Below are 19,924 nucleotides of genomic sequence, written 5' to 3' on the forward strand. Positions count from 1 at the left end.
GCACATATAGGAAATATAAGCAAATAGCTGCAGGAAAGGTAAGTGGAGTTCCAATTGGGGTTATGGGCTTTGTAGGTAGACATTGTGGCTATCTATATTTCCTTCTATGTTGGTTTTCTGAGGTAGAAGAGGCAATATGAGAATTCTCAAAAAGCCATGAAGAAGTAAAAATGAGATAAGAGAAATGAAGGAAGTGGTTTGGGATTCAGCAAGAATAAATCATTTGGCTCCATATGGGAACAGGAGTCAATTGTTGAGGTGTGGAATGATTGGTATGGCGGTTCAGTGTTATGTAAGCCAAGGTAGGTCACCTTGCTCCAATTTCACAATTTATGAATTTACAAAATGCAATTTTCCAGTATTAAATTAATAGTGCTTCTAAACTGCTTTGCTTAAAATCAAGCAAACCTTATTTTATTTTATTTTTTGTTAATAAAGAGCAATGTTTGCTACTGAAGAGTTTATTTAGAAAGCATGAATTACCTAAAATGCTGCATTCAATTTCATAAGCAATTATTGCAACTGAATTTCCCCTCTATGGATCCCCATATGCTCCAAAGAATCCCTCAAACTTCAGAGAAGACCTGGAAGTTAAACAGTTGAGTTCAGGAAGCAAAGGGGATCAGTTTTGTTTTTCATTCTTATTTATTTGAGTGCCTGGTAGCTCAGTCTGGCAAGATAAATCAGAATTTAAATGCACCACCCTATGCTGCCTTGATTTTAGGACATCTAGGCCGATTTTTTCTGAACTATAGCAGCCCTTGTTTCCCTGCACATTTTTATTTGCAAACCAATTCAGTTTATACCTGCAGTCTGATTAAACAAAAAATGCCAAACTCATTAGTGGATTGCCTGAACTAAGATTACATGGCATTTGACAAAGTAGACCACAGCCTACTTCTTGGTAAGCTAGAAAAAAGTGGGATAGATAGCACTACCATCAGATGGATTCGTAACTGGCTGACAAACCATACTCAATGAGTAGTCCTTAATGGGTCTATGTCTACATGAAGGGAAGTAAGCAGTGGGGTACCACAAGGTTTTGTCTTAGGCCCAGTACTTTTCAATGTCTTCATAAACGACTTAGATGAGGGAATAGAAGGGGAACTTACCAAATTTGCAGATGATACTAAGCTGGCAGGAATAGCCAACACCCTAGATGATAGGCTTAAAATCTAGATGGATCTTGACAGACTTGAACACTAGGCCCTATCTAACAAAATGAAATTCAATGTAGAGAAAAGTGAAGTCTTACACTTAGGCAAGAAAAACCAAAAGTATACATATAGACTGGGTGAAACCAGACTTAATAGCAGTAACTGTGAGAGGGATCTTGGAGTCTTGGTGGACAACCAGTTAAATATGAGCCAGTAGTGTGCAGACAAAAAAGCCAATGCAATCCTAAATTGCATTAACAGAAGGATACAATCAAGAACAAGTGAGGTACTGATATCATTTTATAAAGCCTTAGTAAGACCACACCTAGAATACCGCATCCAGTTTTGGTCACCACACTGAAAAAGATGCTGAGACTAGAAAAAGTGCAGAGAAGAGCAATCAAGATGATTAGGGGACTGGAGACTAAAACATATGAAGAACAGTTGCAGGAACTGGGTATGGCTAATCTAGTGAAGAGAAGGACCGGGGAGACATGATAGTAGTGTTCTAGTATTTGAGGGGCTGCTACAGAGAGGAAGGGGTCAAGCTACTTTCCAAGGCACCTGAAGGCCAGACAAGGAATAATGGATGGAAACTGATCAAGGAGAGATTCAACCTAGAAATAAGGAGAAATTTTCTGACAGTGAGAACAATCAACCAATGGAACAGCTTGCCTTTGGAAGTTGTGGGAGCTTCATCACTGGAGGCTTTCAAGAAGAGAGTGGACTGCCATTTGTCAGAAATGATGCAGGATCTCCTGCTTGGGCGGGAGATTGGACTAGATGATCTACAAGGTCCTTCCAATTCTGTTAATCTAATCTACATTTTTGGAATCTAACTATTCCTTTTGTAGATTTTTTTCTTTTTTCTTTACCAGTGCCTGGTAGCTATCAATGATAATTTTATACTTATTCCACAACCTATTTAATTCTTTCTAATATTGTATTGAACTGAAAGTATTTAATCCTGTTTTCTTTTAGTGTTTGCAATAATGTCATTTACTACGTCCCCATCTTTCCCAAGTCATAGAACCATATTTGATTTCTGTTTGAGGCAGCACAATTCAAGGTGCAATCATAGAATCAGAAAAAGCAATGTTTCTATCATTCCAGTTCTTCCTACAAATTATAGAGAATGCTGAAGTTTATTTTTGAATCATAAAGGGATATTTCCATTCCATTTTATGTAAGTCAACAAAACCCCTCAGATTATTTCATTGCTCAGTTTTTGTGACTTTATTTTTTTACTTTATTCTAAAATTTGAACTTCATTCAAAGATCCAGATTTTTTTAATACTTAGTTTTAGGCATTTACAATAGAAACTTCTAATCAAGCTAGCATTAAAGCATGATATTATCATTTCAAATGTCATTCTGTAACTATAACAATTAACAACTGGGGGAAAAAACATGCTATGAATCAAAATTTGTCATAGTTGAAGATTTATTTGGTTACCTTTCTTCATTTCACTTGAAAATCCTATAATGGACCAGCTACTGTTTATCTTTGTTGATGATTCATTACAAGTTTAAGAAATTCTCAATTGGTTTGGTTCAACAAAGTGGTTGAATAAAAATAAAAATAAACTCTGAATCCTAGTTAGTAGTTTTATCACTTCATTTGAAAGATTGTAAAATACTCAGGAATCTTTATCTATCTTATCTTTGCTGTGATTTGCTGCTTAATGGTGTCCTTTTATAAACTAGAATCTTCTGTTTGTAAATACTAAGATTTTTTTTTTAAAGGAATGGCTTTCATCATATCTTACTTGAGTTCCTGTGAGCTTGTGGCCAGCATACTTCGAATACTTTTATCAGCCAGCGGGCAGCCAGACAGACTGTAAAACAGGTCAGGACAGTCAAGTAAGTTGATATTCGTTTAAGTCAAGTTTTTCCAAACAAACACAACGCTTAAAAATTAAATTAAAAAATTATAATGCAGAAAAGCGATGGGGCGGGCAGTGCTGCAATATTACATTTTGTAATATAAGTTAACCCTCTGAATATGTTTAACTATAAAATGTGTAGAATTTTTGTTAAAAGGACAAGATAATAGCTATAAAAAAATATTAGTGATCCATGGGTTAACTATTTTAAAAAGTTAAGAACTTCAAAATTGTAGTTGTTTTAAAAAAACAAGACGTTTATACAACACACAAATTAGCATGCTCTTAAGATCAACATTTATTACTCAAAGGGTTAACACATAGTTCAACATTTTTACTTTGACAGCATTGTTGAGGTAAGCTGAAAACAATAAATTGAAAAGACAGAATCCACCATGAAAAAAATGAAGTCACACCTTCTATGTGAGGCGTAATTACCAGTCACATGACCACTCCCATCACACCCTGGTGTTGGACATCTGCCACCAAACAAAAACAAAAAAACAGCCAAAATAGTAAGTATGTTTAAAAAAACTTTGAAAAGTTTCATTGTTTCCAGTTTAGCTGCAATGTCTGCAAGGGGGATTTAAGCATCCTATCAGAAAAGCTGCAAAATGAACAAAATTTAATGAAATGGCGTTTCAGTACAATATAGCATCATTAGGGACAAGCAGCTTCATCACTTAAACTTAACTGACGCCTGAAACATTTATATGCTGCAAATGCTGCATGCTCATACTGCAAGGCATATATGTACTTGTTTATTCAGATAAGACAACAAGAGAAAGAGAAGGTTAAAAAGGAGTAAAAAATAATTTCACCTCACATTATGCTTACGTTATTAAATCCTTTTTATTCTCTTTGCATTGAGGATATTTGGGTTTAGGACTTGGGATGGTGACTTCCCCAGGATATCTTCTTTCTTCTAATGCCTCTTGGAAAGGATCTAAATCTTCTGGCTGTAATGAAGGGTAAGAAACAAACCATATTTAAATGGAATGCTATTGTGTTTCCCGCTAAAATTACCAATGAAGTCAAGGACCTTCCTATTTATTCCTCTGGAGAGAAAAAGTCCACAAATAACAACTTTGAAATGTTTACAGTGCAGGTAGCATCCTATATATAGCATCCTACGAAGCTGTCGAAGTGCTGTCCCGGTGTGGTCTGGATGGGGAGGAACAGGCTCAAGCTCAACCCCTCCAAGACGGAGTGGCTGTGGATGCCGGCACCCCGATACAGTCAGCTGCAGCCGCAGCTGGCTGTTGAGGGCGAGTTATTGGCCCCAAGGGAAAGGGTGCGCAACTTGGGTGTTCTCCTGGATGCACGGCTGTCGTTTGAAGATCATCTGACGGCCGTCTCCAGGAGAGCCTTTCACCAGGTTCACCTGGTTCGCCAGTTGCGCCCCTTCCTTGATCGGGATGCCTTATGCACGGTCACTCATGCTCTTGTTACCTCTCGCCTGGATTATTGCAATGCTCTCTACATGGGGCTCCCCTTGAGATGCACTCAGAGGCTTCAGTTGGTCCAGAACGCAGCTGCACGGGTGATAGAGGGAGTTCCACGTAACTCCCATGTAACACCTCTCCTGCGCAGACTGCACTGGCTACCTGTTGCCTTTTGGGTGCATTTAAAGGTTTTGGTTACCACCTTTAAAGCGCTCCATGGCTTGGGACCTGGGTACTTACGGGACCGCCTGCTGTTACCTCATGCCTCCCACCGTCCCATACGCTCTCACAGAGAGGGACTTCTCAGGGTGCCATCAGCCAAACAATGTCGGCTGGCGGCCCCCAGGGGAAGATCCTTCTCTGTGGGGGCTCCTACTCTTTGGAATGAACTTCCCCCTGGATTACGCCAAATACCTGACCTTCGGACCTTTCGCCGCGAATTGAAAACATATTTGTTTATTCGCGCGGGGCTAGCTTAAACATTTTTAAACTGTTTAGTTTTTTAAATTTTAAATTCTATTTATATTTTAAATTGGGGTTTTTTAGATTTTAATTATTTTAATTTTTTGGCCAATTGTGTAATAAGTGTCTTAATTTAGTTTTTAATATTGTATATTGTGTATGTTTTTAGCCTGGCTGTACACCGCCCTGAGTCCTTCGGGAGAAGGGCGGTCTAGAAATTCAATAAATAATAATAATAATAATAATAATAATAATATTGTATTGAAACCACTGGTCTGCATGAACCAATATTCTGTATAATTCTCATGGTTTTTTATTAAGCTTAATTAAGGTAAGTGCTGCTCCAAATTCATACCTCTTGTTAAGAGTATTATGTCATTATTATATTGTACACAATATAGAAAAATGTTGTTATATTGGAAGCTTCTGTGTTGAGAGGGAACAACTGGCACAAGGTCGGCCAGCTGGCTTTCATGGCCTACAACTCACAGTCTCCCATTTTCTAGCCTGGTACCTTAACCACTAGACCACTTAACCACTAGACCAAGCCCAAGTCTGCCTGCAGGTGAGGTAAGTTAAAGTCAGCCATCAAAGGTGGGAGTTCTTTGCCATCCTCCTGAAGACCAATTACGCCAGCTCAGCTAGTTGGTACATCAACAGAATCTCCAGCTTATTTGTTCAGCCCAACCAATCATATAGGCATTCACATAACCACTATTAGAAGAATGGAGTCTCTGTCTCTTGCAATCAGTGCCAACTCCCTTCCCTTCATTGGTCTCAAGGTTGCTGAAGGACCTGAAACCCAGCTGGGTAGATTTCTGAGAGAATGACCTTAACACATTTACCCAGACAAGTTTTAGGACAGGTAATTCTCAACCTATGACCATAACTGAGACCAAAATTTATGTGGCCTTTTAAGTGAGTTTTTGTGGCATTTCTTGCCACAGTTGTTAAGTGAATCACTGCAGTTATTAACATGGTTGTTAAGTGAATCTCACTTCCCCATTGACTTTGCTTGTCAGAAGGTCGCAAAAGGTGATCACCTGACCCTGTGACATGGTAACGGTCATAAATATGAGGTAGTTGCCAAGTGTTTGAACTCTGATCATGTGACAAAAGGGATGCTGCAAGTATGAAAAACGGTCATAACACACTTTTTTCAGTGCCACTATAACTTTGAATGGTCACTAAATAAATTGTTGTAAGTCAAGAACTACTTGTAAAGTCTGCTGCCTAAACACCAAATACTGATGAAGATGATCTTGTGGTAATCAGATTAAGCATCAGCATCTGAGACCAAAGATATGATCAAACCAGTTTACCTGTAATAGTAATAGGAGGAAACATCCATATCTCAATTCTTTTCTTACTGATAGTGTAAAGGTAAATTATAGCACTTAACAAGGCACTTTTCTGTCTTTACTATTTTTTAGTTTTGTAGTTATTGCAGCAGCAAGAACAAAGAGTTAATATAATTCTATTTTTTTCTTCCTTTGTTCATATAACAGATTTCCCCAATATAAGAGTAGAGAAAATATACGCACAAGGCATGGCTTCTATTTCACTAAATAATTCTTCCATAAACAAGAATCAAATGTCCTTGTATTCAATAGGCTACCACTGAATTGTGACACTACTAGATAAATGAAAGTGCCAACTCTGAAAAAGATTTAAGAAAATTACACCCTGACCAACCGCCTTCTTACTATAAATACATAATGAAATGCTTTAATCAATATTTTTTTAAAAATGATATACAGTAAAGTATCTTTTCTGAAGCTATTGTTACTAATCCATTGCACCTGGTCAGTGTTTAGAAATATAATAACTTGAAAGCAATGCCAGGGAATTTGATGAAATAGACCTACATTAATTTCCTTGGAATCATCTTCATCTATTGTGTCAGGCTTCATTTTTGTGTAGTCCACAGGTAAATCCCAGCAGTCGCTCTCATTCAGCTGGTAACACCTGCTATTCATCACAGCCTGTTGTTGTGGTGACATTGGTTCCAGCGGCGTCAAAATGGTGCAGCAGCCTTCTCGCTGTCGTTGCTTGTTTAAACTCAAGTCTAATGTCCCATTTTCATCCACCTCCATATCAGGATTCTGGGTAAAAACATACACACAACATATACACCAAAGAAGACAATTCAGCTCATCACTATCAAGATTTCTTCAGTAAAATGAACTACTGTACCCACAGTTTTATTCCTTGGCAACGTTAAAACATTCTAAAAGAAATTTTTGAAAAATATTTCCCTGGGAACTAATTTCACCATTTTGATTTGCTCAGTTCTTTGTATTAACATCTAAATCATTCTGGATTGACTTGGAGTGCTTCTTAAAGGCAAGCACTGAGAAAGAGTCGCTGAAATGTATCAATTTTAAAGGTCAGAAAGAACAGCAAACCTGTCTCAAAGTCAAAATTATAGCATGAGGAAAGAAGAAGAAACTTTTCCAAGTCTTTGATGCAAATGGCACCAAACCGAGTAGTAAAAGGCACCGAAATGGAGATGTGCTCTGCACAAAGTTGTTCAGGGACTCCTTTCAGTGTGAGGGGGAAAAAACCCTGGTCCTTTCGTTTCCCATAGCAACTGAGGAAGGGCAGAGGAAAAAGAGGGCATTTTCCTTCTGCCTTTCCCGCTTGCTAAATATTTTTAAAGAAAAGTTTTGAATTTTCAAATGGATGTAAAAAAGGTTTCCCCCTTTTTTAATATAAATTATGGTAGTCTATAAAGATTAATAAGTGTAAACAGAAATATATATTATTTACCACAGCAACAAGAAAAGTAGGGATGATTAAACTGATTGCTTTATTAAAAAAAAAAGAACATATCTATTTTAGTTTCCATTTGGAAACTGCTTTTAAAATGAAATTTTGGTTTTGGTTTTCCTGATTAGATAGGTTTGTTGTTGTAGGAATGGCTAGTATATATTATTGTGTAAAAGTAAAAAGTTGAGATTGTAATGTTATTATCTTCTACTGTGCCAAAAAAGAATCAGAAGTCAATGCTTTTTTCCCCTTTCTACCACACACTTTCTCCTTCCCCCCCCCCCCTTGATTTCCCCTTATTTTCAATTTTTTTGTATTTTATATTCTGATAAACTAATAAAAAATTTAAACACTCGAGAAAGATGAAAAGTAAATTTGATTCAAGTTCACTTTTCATCTTCCTCCACCATCCGTGCCTTTCCTTCTCACTTTGCCCTTTTCTAGTGGAGCAAAAATAATATTTCTGTCAAAGCTTTCTTCCTAGGGGATAACTGCCAGAATGTCAAGAGATGGGTATTAAAGCCAAAGGACATATAGCAACCCAAAAAAGAAAGTCCCTATCCCAGAAATCTTGTTTCAAGCCTGAGAGGGAAGAATTTCCACCCGTTTCCCTCATGGTGTAATGAGGACCACTACCATAAAAAAATCTCTTCCCAGTCTTATTAATAAATGAGAGCCATTTGGTGTAGTGGTGAAAGGGCTGGCCTAGAAACCCAGAGAAGGTGGGTTCTAGTCCTTCCTTTGAGCCAGTCGCTCTCTCTCAGCCCAACCTACCTCACAAGGTTGTTGTTATGTGGAAAATAGGAGGAGAAAGATTAGGTATGTTTGCCGCCTTTGAGTTATTTGTAAAAATAATAAAGGTGGGATAAAAATCTAATAAATAATAAAAATAAATGAACTATAGATCATTTATTCTATCAGAACATCTTTCCTAATCAATTCAATCGGATTATTCCTTCATGAGGATTAAAGGTGGCATTAACTGCCTCCAAAATATCATTTTGATTTTAAAAAGGGACCCCTCTTTCTTTTAAATTAATCTAATCTCATTTTTGTTCCCAAATAGATTTATTGCTACTAGCATCAAAACAACAACTCAAAAGCCCAACCCTCTTTTGAACTGAGGGAAAAACTGAACAGTAAATGATCCTCTGTTTGACTCTTATAGATTCTTATATTTCCTTCCACAGTTACATAATGCACGTACTTTCACTTTAGGAAATGAAAAACGGGAAAGATAAAAATTAAAAATTAAAAACCCCTTTCTTCGTTTTTGAAAGAACACAGGATGTTTTTTAGGCCTAGCATTACAGGATAGGACCTTAGTTTGCCTTCCAACAGCTTGTTTGCACAGCCCTCTAGTGGCTGCATGAGGGAAGTACAGTTTCACTAGGCTTTTATAGTAGCAAATTACAAGACCTTAAAAATGACTTTTTTTTCACAGTGAAATACAGTTTAAATGTATTTTCTTTTTCAATCCCAACAAATAATCTTTTTAACATAATCTTGATTTTCAAAATTCCTTTTTTCTTCTTTTTTTGAAATTAATTCCTTTCATCTTCTGCGAAGTAATTATTAAGAGAGCACTGTAATTTTTAAAGTAGAGCAAGCCGAAATAGCACTATTAGAACAAGGGAAAGCCTGTAAGCTATGGCTGCAAAGATTCCAGGGTAGAATCAATACTTTGGTGATAATATCACTGTAAAGTTGAAATTTATTCAATCAGAATTGTATCAGTTCTTATTTTCATATGTGAATAAAATTCTTCTTTCAGAGGATCAAATTGGAGCAATTTTTATGATTTGATCTCAGCATACAAACAGAAGTTGTGAGCCCATCCGCCCTAGCTGATTTTATTTGCTCTATGAAAAGGCCTCCCTTTTCCCACTCCAACTAGTAATAGGGAAGGGCTGGTGAGGCCTCTTTTCATGATCCTTAGTAAGCCACAAGATTACCTGCTATCTTAGGGAAGGTCAAAAATAAGAGGGGATCCTTTGCAAAGCTAACAAAAACTATGGAAAATATTTTTATTTTACGTTTTATCATAAGCTTGCCTTTTATTTACATAATCATAATCATAATCAGCACATCAGCATTATCAGCATTTAAAAGACACTTCTTTTAAGTTTGCCTATTCTAATTTTCATTTACTAAACACATTAGCAATTTTAAAATGTTTCCAAAAACTTTGGAAATCTTATCCTTTATCTCTGTCTTTACAGCATATTGAAGACAATTAACCTGGAATACTTCTGCCTAAATTTAGCTCTCTTGACTAATATCCATGTATTCACAAATCTTACAAATAACATACAAAATGAACTCCATATGCTAAACTGCATTGACGTTTACTACAGATGTTTCTGGGGCACATTTATAGATCTTTAGTGTGTTTTTAGTGTGCTCATTTGGGGGAAAAATTGGAAACTCATCCAAGTATCCTATGTTAGTGCACCAAAAGTGATTGATCTTTGGGTAAACACACACACACACACACACACATACACACAGAGTTTTAAAGGGTTTAACATGTTGTTCTATTGTCTCAAGTGTCTCAGAAACTAAGAACCCTGTTGGTCCATACAATATTTTAAAAAATATTGTTGCTGTAAATATTATTATACATATGATAGTTAATATCTTATGTTAAAAATGTATCATCACTGTCAGTCGACTATCTAAAATTAATATTTCTGCTGCTATCCAATTTTTCCAAATCACCATTTTTTTTCTATATTTAAAGTTGGATTTCTCCATAAAATCAAGGGCAGGGTCGAATGTATTACCCTAGAACAGAGATCCTGAGGTTTTGTGGAGAGGTTCTGAGGCATTTCTCTGCAGCGAGTGGAAAGATTCAAGATAGCCGTGGCAGCCATGTGTGCTGCTTCCATGTCGTGCGTATAGTCAAAGCTGCTCTTGCTGCAGGTGCTGCTGGCACTGCTGCCTCCTCCACAGCTCATATTGCTGCTGCTGCTAGGTGCATAGCTGCTGGTTGTGCTGCTGGTTGGGCTTGAATTCTTACAGTAACGCTTAGCTGTGGAAAGGAAAGAGGACAAGAATGACTCCAAAGAACTCTATGGACACCCATGAAGAAGTAATGCAATCTGCTGTACTCTGAAGGAGCTGCATGCTTCCATGAAGGTTTTATAATATCTCTGTGTGTCTTCTTGGCACAGGAAACCCAGATGCAATGTCAAAAAAGCAAAATAATAATCAACCAAGTATTCCATTGTGACATACGGATGAGATTAAGTGAGGGGGGGGAACGATTCTGAGGATTTGGGTTTACTTCATTTTTTGCACTCTGGAATGGCTTGCAGCGAAGGGGATAAAAAGGCTACAAACAGGCAATCAAATAAATACATTTTATTCGAGAGCAGAATTTCCCCTCCTATTGCCCTCCAGGTTAGCCTTTTATTGTGTGTACAGTCTAACCTATCCAGAAGTACAAGAAAGATATCTGTTAGTAAATTCTGACATCATTACACAAATATCTGATTGGTTAGGAGGAAGGAAAGACAAACAGCTGAATGTGGGTTACCTACCAATCCTATTAAAAGAGCACAAAACTTAACAATATGCCCCTTCCTTCTAATTTTCCCCATAACAGCAACTCTTTCAAAGCTGCTTTCCTTTTCTTCTGTCTGCTGTCTTTTTGCCAGTCATTCTCTATTTGATTCTGATTAATGTCTAAATACACATTAGCATGACTAAGCCTTTTAATGAAACGTCTCTGTCTCAAAGATAAATGAGTATATTATGGAATTTGAATATATAACAAGAAGCAATAGATATTCCAGGAAGCTGTTACTAGTACATATAAATTTATATTTGAGTCAACCTCAAATTTGTTTTATTCTCTTGATCACTTCTTTAGGTGTCCACAGCAAAGCAAGTCTGCGTCAAAATAACAACATGCAATGGTGATATCATGAACTCACATTTACAATATTTTTTCAAGAAACTAGTTTCTGGCAAAAAATAACCCATAGTGAACAATGGGTTCTTTTAATGATCACAGTGTTCATTTATTGACTACTGCAAAAAAGATCATAAAGTCAAGAATGGTGACTCATTTTATGACCATCATGACTTACAACCAAAATTACTAGCTCAATTGTACTTGTACGTAAAGGACTACCGGTACCAGCATATGGTTGCTAAGAACTGACACAGATTCGCACATGGACAATCAAATGCACACAGCACCAGCATGTTGGATTTCGAAGTTTTCTGCAAAAGACTAATATGATCTAGCTAAAAAAGAATAATCCAGCTGTAAAGTATAACCAGATGGAAAAGAATAGGATGGAGGGAAGGCATACACAAGCAGAACTTGTACTGCCATTTTATTTTCAATTTTATCTTAACTATGAGAAAATAAATTAAACAGATCATGGAAAGCTATCACGGTGTATACTCCAAAAATATAGGAATTCAAAGGTAGCTCATGGGTATTTCTGTAGTTTATAATATCTTCTTCACTAGAAAAAAATAAGGAAAAGAGTCAATTTGAAGTGCATTGAAATCTGTACACATTCATGTTCTTCACATTCTGTGGAGTTATTTATCTTGCACAATGGCATAAACCAAGAGTGACAAACTGGTGGCCCATGGCCGGATGCATCATGCACAGACCACACCCGATATGTTTCGATATGTCACGTGACAGCAACATGACGCCACAAGTTTGAAGGAAGAAATAGCAGATAACTTTTGAGCTGGGTGATGTAATGTATTTTAGAACTGCTATTACAGTTTTAATAAAATAAATTCAGCAATATATGAGCACACTGCCACTCAATCAAGGAAGGGAAAAAAAGGAGGCATGTATCTATCTCCCTGTCTACTTCCAAACCTGTAGGAAACTGTAATATGGGAAATTAAACCAGCTAGCTAGGGGTGTTTCATTAACAGTGTCACAACTATATTTATTTTGTAATGCATTAAGAATATGCATCTCATACCATCATATCCTTTGGGGGATATATCTCTGGATTGTACTTTAGGTGCTATGGCTCTCTTTCCATATGCATGGTTGTCATAACTGTTATATTCAAATGTGGTCTTAGAGTACTTCTCTAGTTCCTTGGCCAAGTTGGAGCGGGGCGTTGTGGTAGGAACATTGTTTCTGTAGCCATACTGAGGAATTTCCAACTGCTTAACAAAACACATGGGCCTAGAAAATGAGAAAGAAAAAAAGGGTGGGGGAGAAATCCATGTCTTATTAAAAGCATAAACCACAATTCATAAACATGATAAAACTTTTCTATTTATTGTATTCAGATGGTAGCAGTGTTTTATACTTTTGGACATCGCTCTGTTGAACAAAAATTGGGAGCAAACAAATTGCAATCACAACACGTGTTTAACAATATAGAAATAGGAAAAAGTCCTCTTTAAACAGCCCAAGTTTAAAAACAGTATTTTTAAACTTAGGCAATATAATTTTTTTTAATATATATATATATATATATATATATATATATATATATATATATATATATATATATATATATATATATATATATATATATATTTGTTTTCTGAGAAAACCCGAATAACGAAAGACATATATATATATATATATATATGAAACAGATATATATATATATATATATATATATCTCACAGCTCTTGTGTGGGAAACAGCATAAATTTTAGCAATCATCTTGGTATACTACAAACTCCAGAATGGTAGCTCAATCTAGAATAGTAGATTCTTGGCATGGGAAATATATGGTTTGGTATCAAGTTTATTCACAGACTCCCCATACTCAGTGATTAAACTGTGCTAATCCTACTTTCTACTGCTGATCTTGAAACTCACCCAGTTCAGTTCAGAACCCAGGTTGCTGGGAGACTTATACATCTCATATCTATTTTTTCTTCCTTTTCCAGGAACCATTTAGATTATAACAGTTCTATACTGGAACATGACTATGAGTTTTTTTGAAGGACATTGTGATTTGACAATGTCAGCTATTTTTGTCTCTTTTTTTGCAGATATCAATGATACTACTGCAAATATTTTTGATCCTTTGGATAGCTCCATAATTCCTGGTTTGTTTTTTTTACATGCTATGCTAAAAAATGAAGAATGTCGAGCATTTTACCTCCTTGCTTCGTAAGTATATGAGACTGTGGGCTGTGGGCTGTAAATGTAACCCAATATTAGTTTATACATTCAGATTGATAAATTCAGATTGTGCCCTTGAAGAAAAAAATAATTGCTCTCAGTGTACAATTAAATATTTATGTATAAATGAAGTACAATAATTACTTCTACCTTTTGATTTTCATGTTTGAGACATGAAAATGAATCAAAATTGTTTGGGCCAGTACATTTATAAGCATGAGATCTGAGACTGGCAAGGCCAGAAATAATAAGCCTATGACCAGACACAACCAGCAAGTGTCATCAATATCCAAGTTTATAGGAAAAAGTTGGTTACTATATAAGGATGGCAGAAAAAGATATAGACTGAAACCCTGGCTCTGGCATATACATATAGGCTAGATTTCTGGATTCTGCAGTAGCTGACATTTCTTTTGCATCTGTATTTAAAATAACTAATCTATCTTAACCTCTTCATGTCTGTATTTCTAAAGAGAGATTTATTGCCATGCCTAGGGGAAGCTGTAGGTCAATTAATATATCAATTAATATGAACAGAAATAAATTAAAGCTACTCTTTGGCTGCAACAAATTCTGTTTTTATTCTAGATTGCAATTTCATATTTTAAAAAAATGCAGCCTATTCTACTCATAGTGTAAAATGGGATTTCCTCAGGAACCACTATCTGTATTTGGAAATGGTAAGTAATTCATCATAGATAGTCACTCTTGTAGTAGTTGCTGATATCAAAGTCAAGACAATTTTTCTTTAGCAGACAATATAAAAATAAAGCAGTATAGTTGCTTTTAATTTTAATTCTTTTTATACCAGAAGGTTCAGGATTTAAACATATGAATTGCTTCATAATTACTCTGTTTTAATTCAAAAAGGAGGGGAAAGAGCAACAAACTGTGCTTAGTAAACATAGATAGTACAGGGTAAATTTCAAAATATTCACCTTAAATACCTGTACAGATAAAAGCTGTGGAGAAGTCATATATCTGAGATAATAATATAATTCAGATCACTTATGACCTGAGGGCATGACGTTAAAGGCAAAAGTAAAATTGTCAGAATATTGATTTGAGGCATCAGCATTCAGATGCTGCTTTAAACAAGTTTGCATGGCATCTGATTTCTCATTAAAGAAAATATTTATTTATTTATTTATAAATTTTATTGGCTGTCCATCTTACCATAGGGTAACTCTGGGCGGCTTACAGTTACATCTTAATTAAAACATAAAATGCTAAAATCAAACCTTACAACCAAAGACACACGGGGACGGCGGGGATGGAGTGGGGGGAAAGTGGGATCTGTTATTAGTCAATCAACCACCTCCACTGCGCTGATCCCCCACTGGGACCCCAAGCCACGTCTTTAGGCCCTTACGAAAAGAGAGGAAGATAGGGGCCAACCTCACATTGGGTTTTAGCACAATATGGTTTTAGTACAATAATAAAACTATACTAGCTTTTTTCCTGCCAGTAAAAAGGGTAGAAAATAATTATGTTTGTTAAAAAAAATTGTTTTTGAAAATGGAAAAATTAAATGGAACAAACCCTTCACCTAAAAACTAAAATCTATCCAATGGTCTTAAGCGTAAGCAAAACATCACCCATTTGAAAAATCATCTTAATTTTTCTCAGGAAAATAGCATGGAAAAAACCATACTAAAAATTATAGAATGCATACATCTAATTTTACTTCTGTCTCTACACTACATTGCAAAATATGCCATAAAATATTTATAAAATTGGAAAATCCTTGCTTTGTAGTATTCACATAATTTGGTACATTATTCATACTCTGATTCTCAAATTTTCCAATTTTAAAAATTGGGGAGAATGGAAAAGTAATTTGTAAGCATTATAAATTTTTGTAGTTACAGGGCAAAATTAGTATCAGTAAGTAACATAAATTTAAAATATTAGATACAAAATATGTCTGGATATTTATTCTAAATGTATTTTTGACAATAAGAGTTCTTATTACACATGATATCTGAAGACATCCCAAAGTAGCACTAAATAACATTTTTCCCAGATAGTTTTTAATATTATGATATTCTACACTGCTATTTGGGTGGAAAGAGCTGCTGGTTAAAGGAGTCCATCCCAAGTAGACTGCTGAGTTTTCAAATCTGACTCAAAGAACATGTTGAATATGAAGAGTTCTTGAATAACATATTTTCTTAAGGTCCAGTTAACATTAGAATTATCACTATGGGGTATATAAATGGTATCTAAAACTATAGCTTCCAGTTTGGACATCGTATAATTTCTAATTCCTATAATCAATTACTTCCGTCAAACTTAAATCTTTGGGAAGAAGGGTATGGGGAAATCAGATAAATGCTGCTGTTTTAGCTTAAAACATGTATTATTTCCCCTTTAAACTAGTAAATATGATAGCAGAAGCTTTCCACTCTATGCGAGTAAACCTTAGGAATGAATATCTTTTTAACAAGTCTGACTTTCAAATTCCTCAGGAATCATACCTTTCTTGCCTGCATTAAGAAAATGCCTAAGGTTCTGCATTGGATGAACGCTGTAGCCTATATTCCTGAAGAATGAGATATTTCATAAATTATCGGCAGCAATAAAAATATAAACTAGATAAACAGGTACATCAGCATTCTTCTTTTTCTTCTTTTTCTTCTTGTTCTTGCTCTTCTTGTTCTTGTTCTTCTTCTTCTTCTTCTTTTTTTTTGGGGGGGGGAAGATACCAAGCCAGCCAAAACTTCCTATAAATTTATAAAGCCAGCCAGTCTTCTTATAAAATCTTTTAAGCCTAACAAATGATACATTTTTTGAATTATAATTTTAAACTTGCAAGCTAAATGTTGAAAGTAGGGCTTCTGGTTTTCATTTAAACTGATATTTACTAGTAAACGCCTGCTGGAAAAAACAAGACTTACCGGTAAATATTAGTTTATTTCCCAAAGATATCAACTTTTTTCACACTGTTCATAGATTCAGAACTCCAGCAGGCAGCTTTACACCAAACAATGCCTAAGACAAAAATGAGCTTTTCAGCTTTATTGATATTTGCCAAAAAAAGAGAGAGAGAGAGAGAAACATTACCCACCCTCCCCCAGGGTATATTGGTAGGCATTAAAAGGCTGAAAACAGGATCCAGAAGCCCTAATTCTAAACACTGGTTCAAGGGTGACAAGTTTTTTAGTGCTAAGATTAACTTCTTATTCAATTAATCTTGAATGCACTATTAAGTGTTAGAGCAACTCTATATACCTCAAGACACGATCTGATGCCTGGTTTGATTTGGATGCATCACAGCTCTGATGCTTCTCTTGAGCTTTGGCCAGTTTCTCTGCTGCAGCAATAGGACATCCGGAGAGGCTGCAATTACAGAAAGAAAATGTAATTGTCCCATCCAGAATAGCTTCACTGAGCTCTTTTTTTTTTGGTAAACATAAAGGAGAAGCTGGCTGAACGGGTAGGGGAAGGAACTATGTCTTGATGCCCAGCATTCATCCTCTAGAATGCAAAATTCTGCTTTTAAAATCACAGGGTTGCCATAAAAGATTAACCCCTGTTCCACTACACATGACTAATTTTACTGATCTTGTGATCTACCAAGTCAGATAGAATCTCCCAACTACATATTGTGACAGTCCAGGTGCTTAATTATCATTGTTTCGGCCCTCCCACTGTTTTTACAAAAACAAAGCTTAATGAGCTGATGATTAGCCACCAAGAAGCTGGTGAGCTGCATTCAACTCGATAAGCCACAAATTATGCTTTAGTTTAGTGTTGTTGTAAATGTTCAGGAGAACATTGCTGCCAGGCAAACTGAATACAGACTTAAATATGCAATACTGTTGGCAGAATTTCTTACATATCTGCCAACTGTATTGTCTACTGCTGCTGCTATTGTTGCTATTTAAAAAGAACACAGAAGAATATGGCTTGCTTATTTGAAAGTGAGCAACACTGAATTCAGCAAGGTTTACTTTCAGTGAAACTAGTTAGGACAGAGCTTTAAATAATCTTGTGCTGATTAGAATTTAGAAAAAAAGTGTAGCGGGGGAAAAAAAAGAAATTAAAATTCACTTCCTGTTGAAATTGATAGAAATTCTCTTGGGAGAATCCGGGCATCAATCCATAAGGACATAGCAGATAGAAAATGAAATGAAATATAAAGAAAAAAAATAGACAGTTAAACTAGAACAGGGGTCTCCACCCTTGGTCCCTTTAAGACTTGTGGACTTCAACTCCCAGAGTTCCTCAGACAGCTTTGCTGGCTGAGGGACTCTGGGAGTTAAAGTCCACAAGTCTTAAAGGGACCAAGGTGGAGACCCCTGAACTAGAACACAAACACATAACTATCAAAAAAATTTCTCAGAGTCAAATTGAATTAAATCAACTCCTGGTGCCTCTTCAGGATCATAAATCCAAAGAGTTTTAGGGAAACTACTGTACAATACAGTAGAGAATATTGCCTAAGCATAGCCTAGAAGCCCAAAGAATGCAGTGTATGGACTACATTGGGCCCATCAATATCCTTTTATGCTCCACTGAATCCAACTTTGATGGGACCAAAGTTGTCCTTCCCTCTTTTTTAGCAAAAACATTGTGATCATCAGGTATCATTCATTCCTAAAGTAGTTCTTTCTAAGAACCAGGACAAAAGACAAATAAACAAAAATAATACCAACCAGCATGTCTTAATCTCTTCAAAGACATTAATCACCTGAGATAGAGTCTTCTAAGAATCCTGTATTCAGAATTGAATTCAGAATTCAAAACTTCTGAAAAGGACATCATTTTAAATCCTAAAGCATTTTTGTGGTGTCATGACCCTATCTGAGGACTCATCTTCAGATGACACGTAGGACCAATGATAAGGCACTGAGGGAACCAGATATGAAATGCCAGACCAAAAAGAAAGAAAAGAAAAAAAGAAAAGAAAAGAAAGCATCAGGCTTTACTGCACCAGATCCAAGCTCAGTTGATTCAGATCCAATCTCACAGTGAGAGGGAAAGCTACTGCTAGAAAGTAGAAAAGTGGCGAAAACATGTATATACCAAAAAGAATCTGGCATAGCCAAATCTATCAGAAGTAGACTGATATGAATGAATCAATCTGATTTGTGGAGTTGTAAGTGTGGAACAGGGCTCCATTTCAGCTCATCTGAACACATCTCCTATCTAGCTCCTAGCCATGCATCCTTCTTGAAACACTAATTCTTGTCTGACATCATCTCCTCACTACTGGTGAGAATTTCTACTTCCTTGAGTGTATATAATAATTCCATCTATGACAGCCTGATGAATTTACAGGTTGATTTGTTTGCTACATACCGCTAGCTAAAATAGCCTGACAACCCAAGATATCATCGGATCCATAATCATTCAACAGGCCTTATAGGGCTTCTCTTTGACAACCAGTTTTGTATTTGGTAAAAAAAAAAACTTTCAAAAAAGTTAATGTTTTAGGATTTCATATTAACTGAATGGGATTTACCTAAAGACTACCTCAGTGTTTCCCCATGGAAGTGTAGGATCTATCAGTCTATTAAAAATGTTATGTGTTTTATACTACTTGCTTTATGAATTTCTTATTTATAAGCATTTTTCTTTGGCAATCCATACAAACCGAGATTGACAAAATGGAAAAGGACTCTGTTCTACTTCTAATCACATATGCCATCTTTTATTTTTTTCAATTATATTCTCTGTTTCAGATTTCAGTCAGGCAATATAAAACAGCTCCTTTTTTTGCCCGCCACTAGTGTTAAAATCTTATATACAAAAGCTCTTTTCCCATTATGGGTATAATCAATCAGCATGATATAATTTTTGTGAAACAATCGGACACCATCAATTAGTATGGAATTCACCGACGGGCAAAAAAAGGAACAAGCGCCAAACAAGATTTCAGAAGCAAGAGAGATCAACATTCACGGAAAAGTTGAGTCATGACTTCAATATTTTTAATAAGCTATAAAAAAGAGAGCATTTGTTGCAGCAACATCATTTTGTAGAAAAACCAAAATGCCTGTGAAATATTGAAGCACAATATGGAGGCTTAATCACAGATTAGGATTATACTGTGCC

At 35.9% G+C, this 19,924-nt stretch overlaps 1 protein-coding gene across 4 annotated transcripts in view; it reads right to left on the minus strand.

Annotated features, from left to right (window-relative positions):
- The window catches only part of MYT1L (myelin transcription factor 1 like), a 119,677-nt gene that overhangs the window by 33,937 nt on the left and 65,816 nt on the right, over positions 1 to 19,924 (minus strand). For all 4 annotated transcript variants that reach the window (XM_058177807.1, XM_058177817.1, XM_058177798.1 and 1 more), the window contains exons 8-13: positions 17,096 to 17,203; positions 12,690 to 12,901; positions 10,509 to 10,756; positions 6,819 to 7,055; positions 3,881 to 4,002; positions 2,927 to 2,995 (exon numbers count right to left, since the gene is read on the minus strand). In XM_058177807.1, the coding sequence (XP_058033790.1) occupies positions 2,927 to 2,995; positions 3,881 to 4,002; positions 6,819 to 7,055; positions 10,509 to 10,756; positions 12,690 to 12,901; positions 17,096 to 17,203 (996 nt within the window). The remainder of the gene's footprint in view (positions 1 to 2,926; positions 2,996 to 3,880; positions 4,003 to 6,818; positions 7,056 to 10,508; positions 10,757 to 12,689; positions 12,902 to 17,095; positions 17,204 to 19,924) is intronic.

This window comes from Ahaetulla prasina, chromosome 1, assembly GCF_028640845.1.
Source record: "Ahaetulla prasina isolate Xishuangbanna chromosome 1, ASM2864084v1, whole genome shotgun sequence".
In the NCBI taxonomy this organism is placed as follows: Eukaryota; Metazoa; Chordata; class Lepidosauria; order Squamata; family Colubridae; genus Ahaetulla; species Ahaetulla prasina.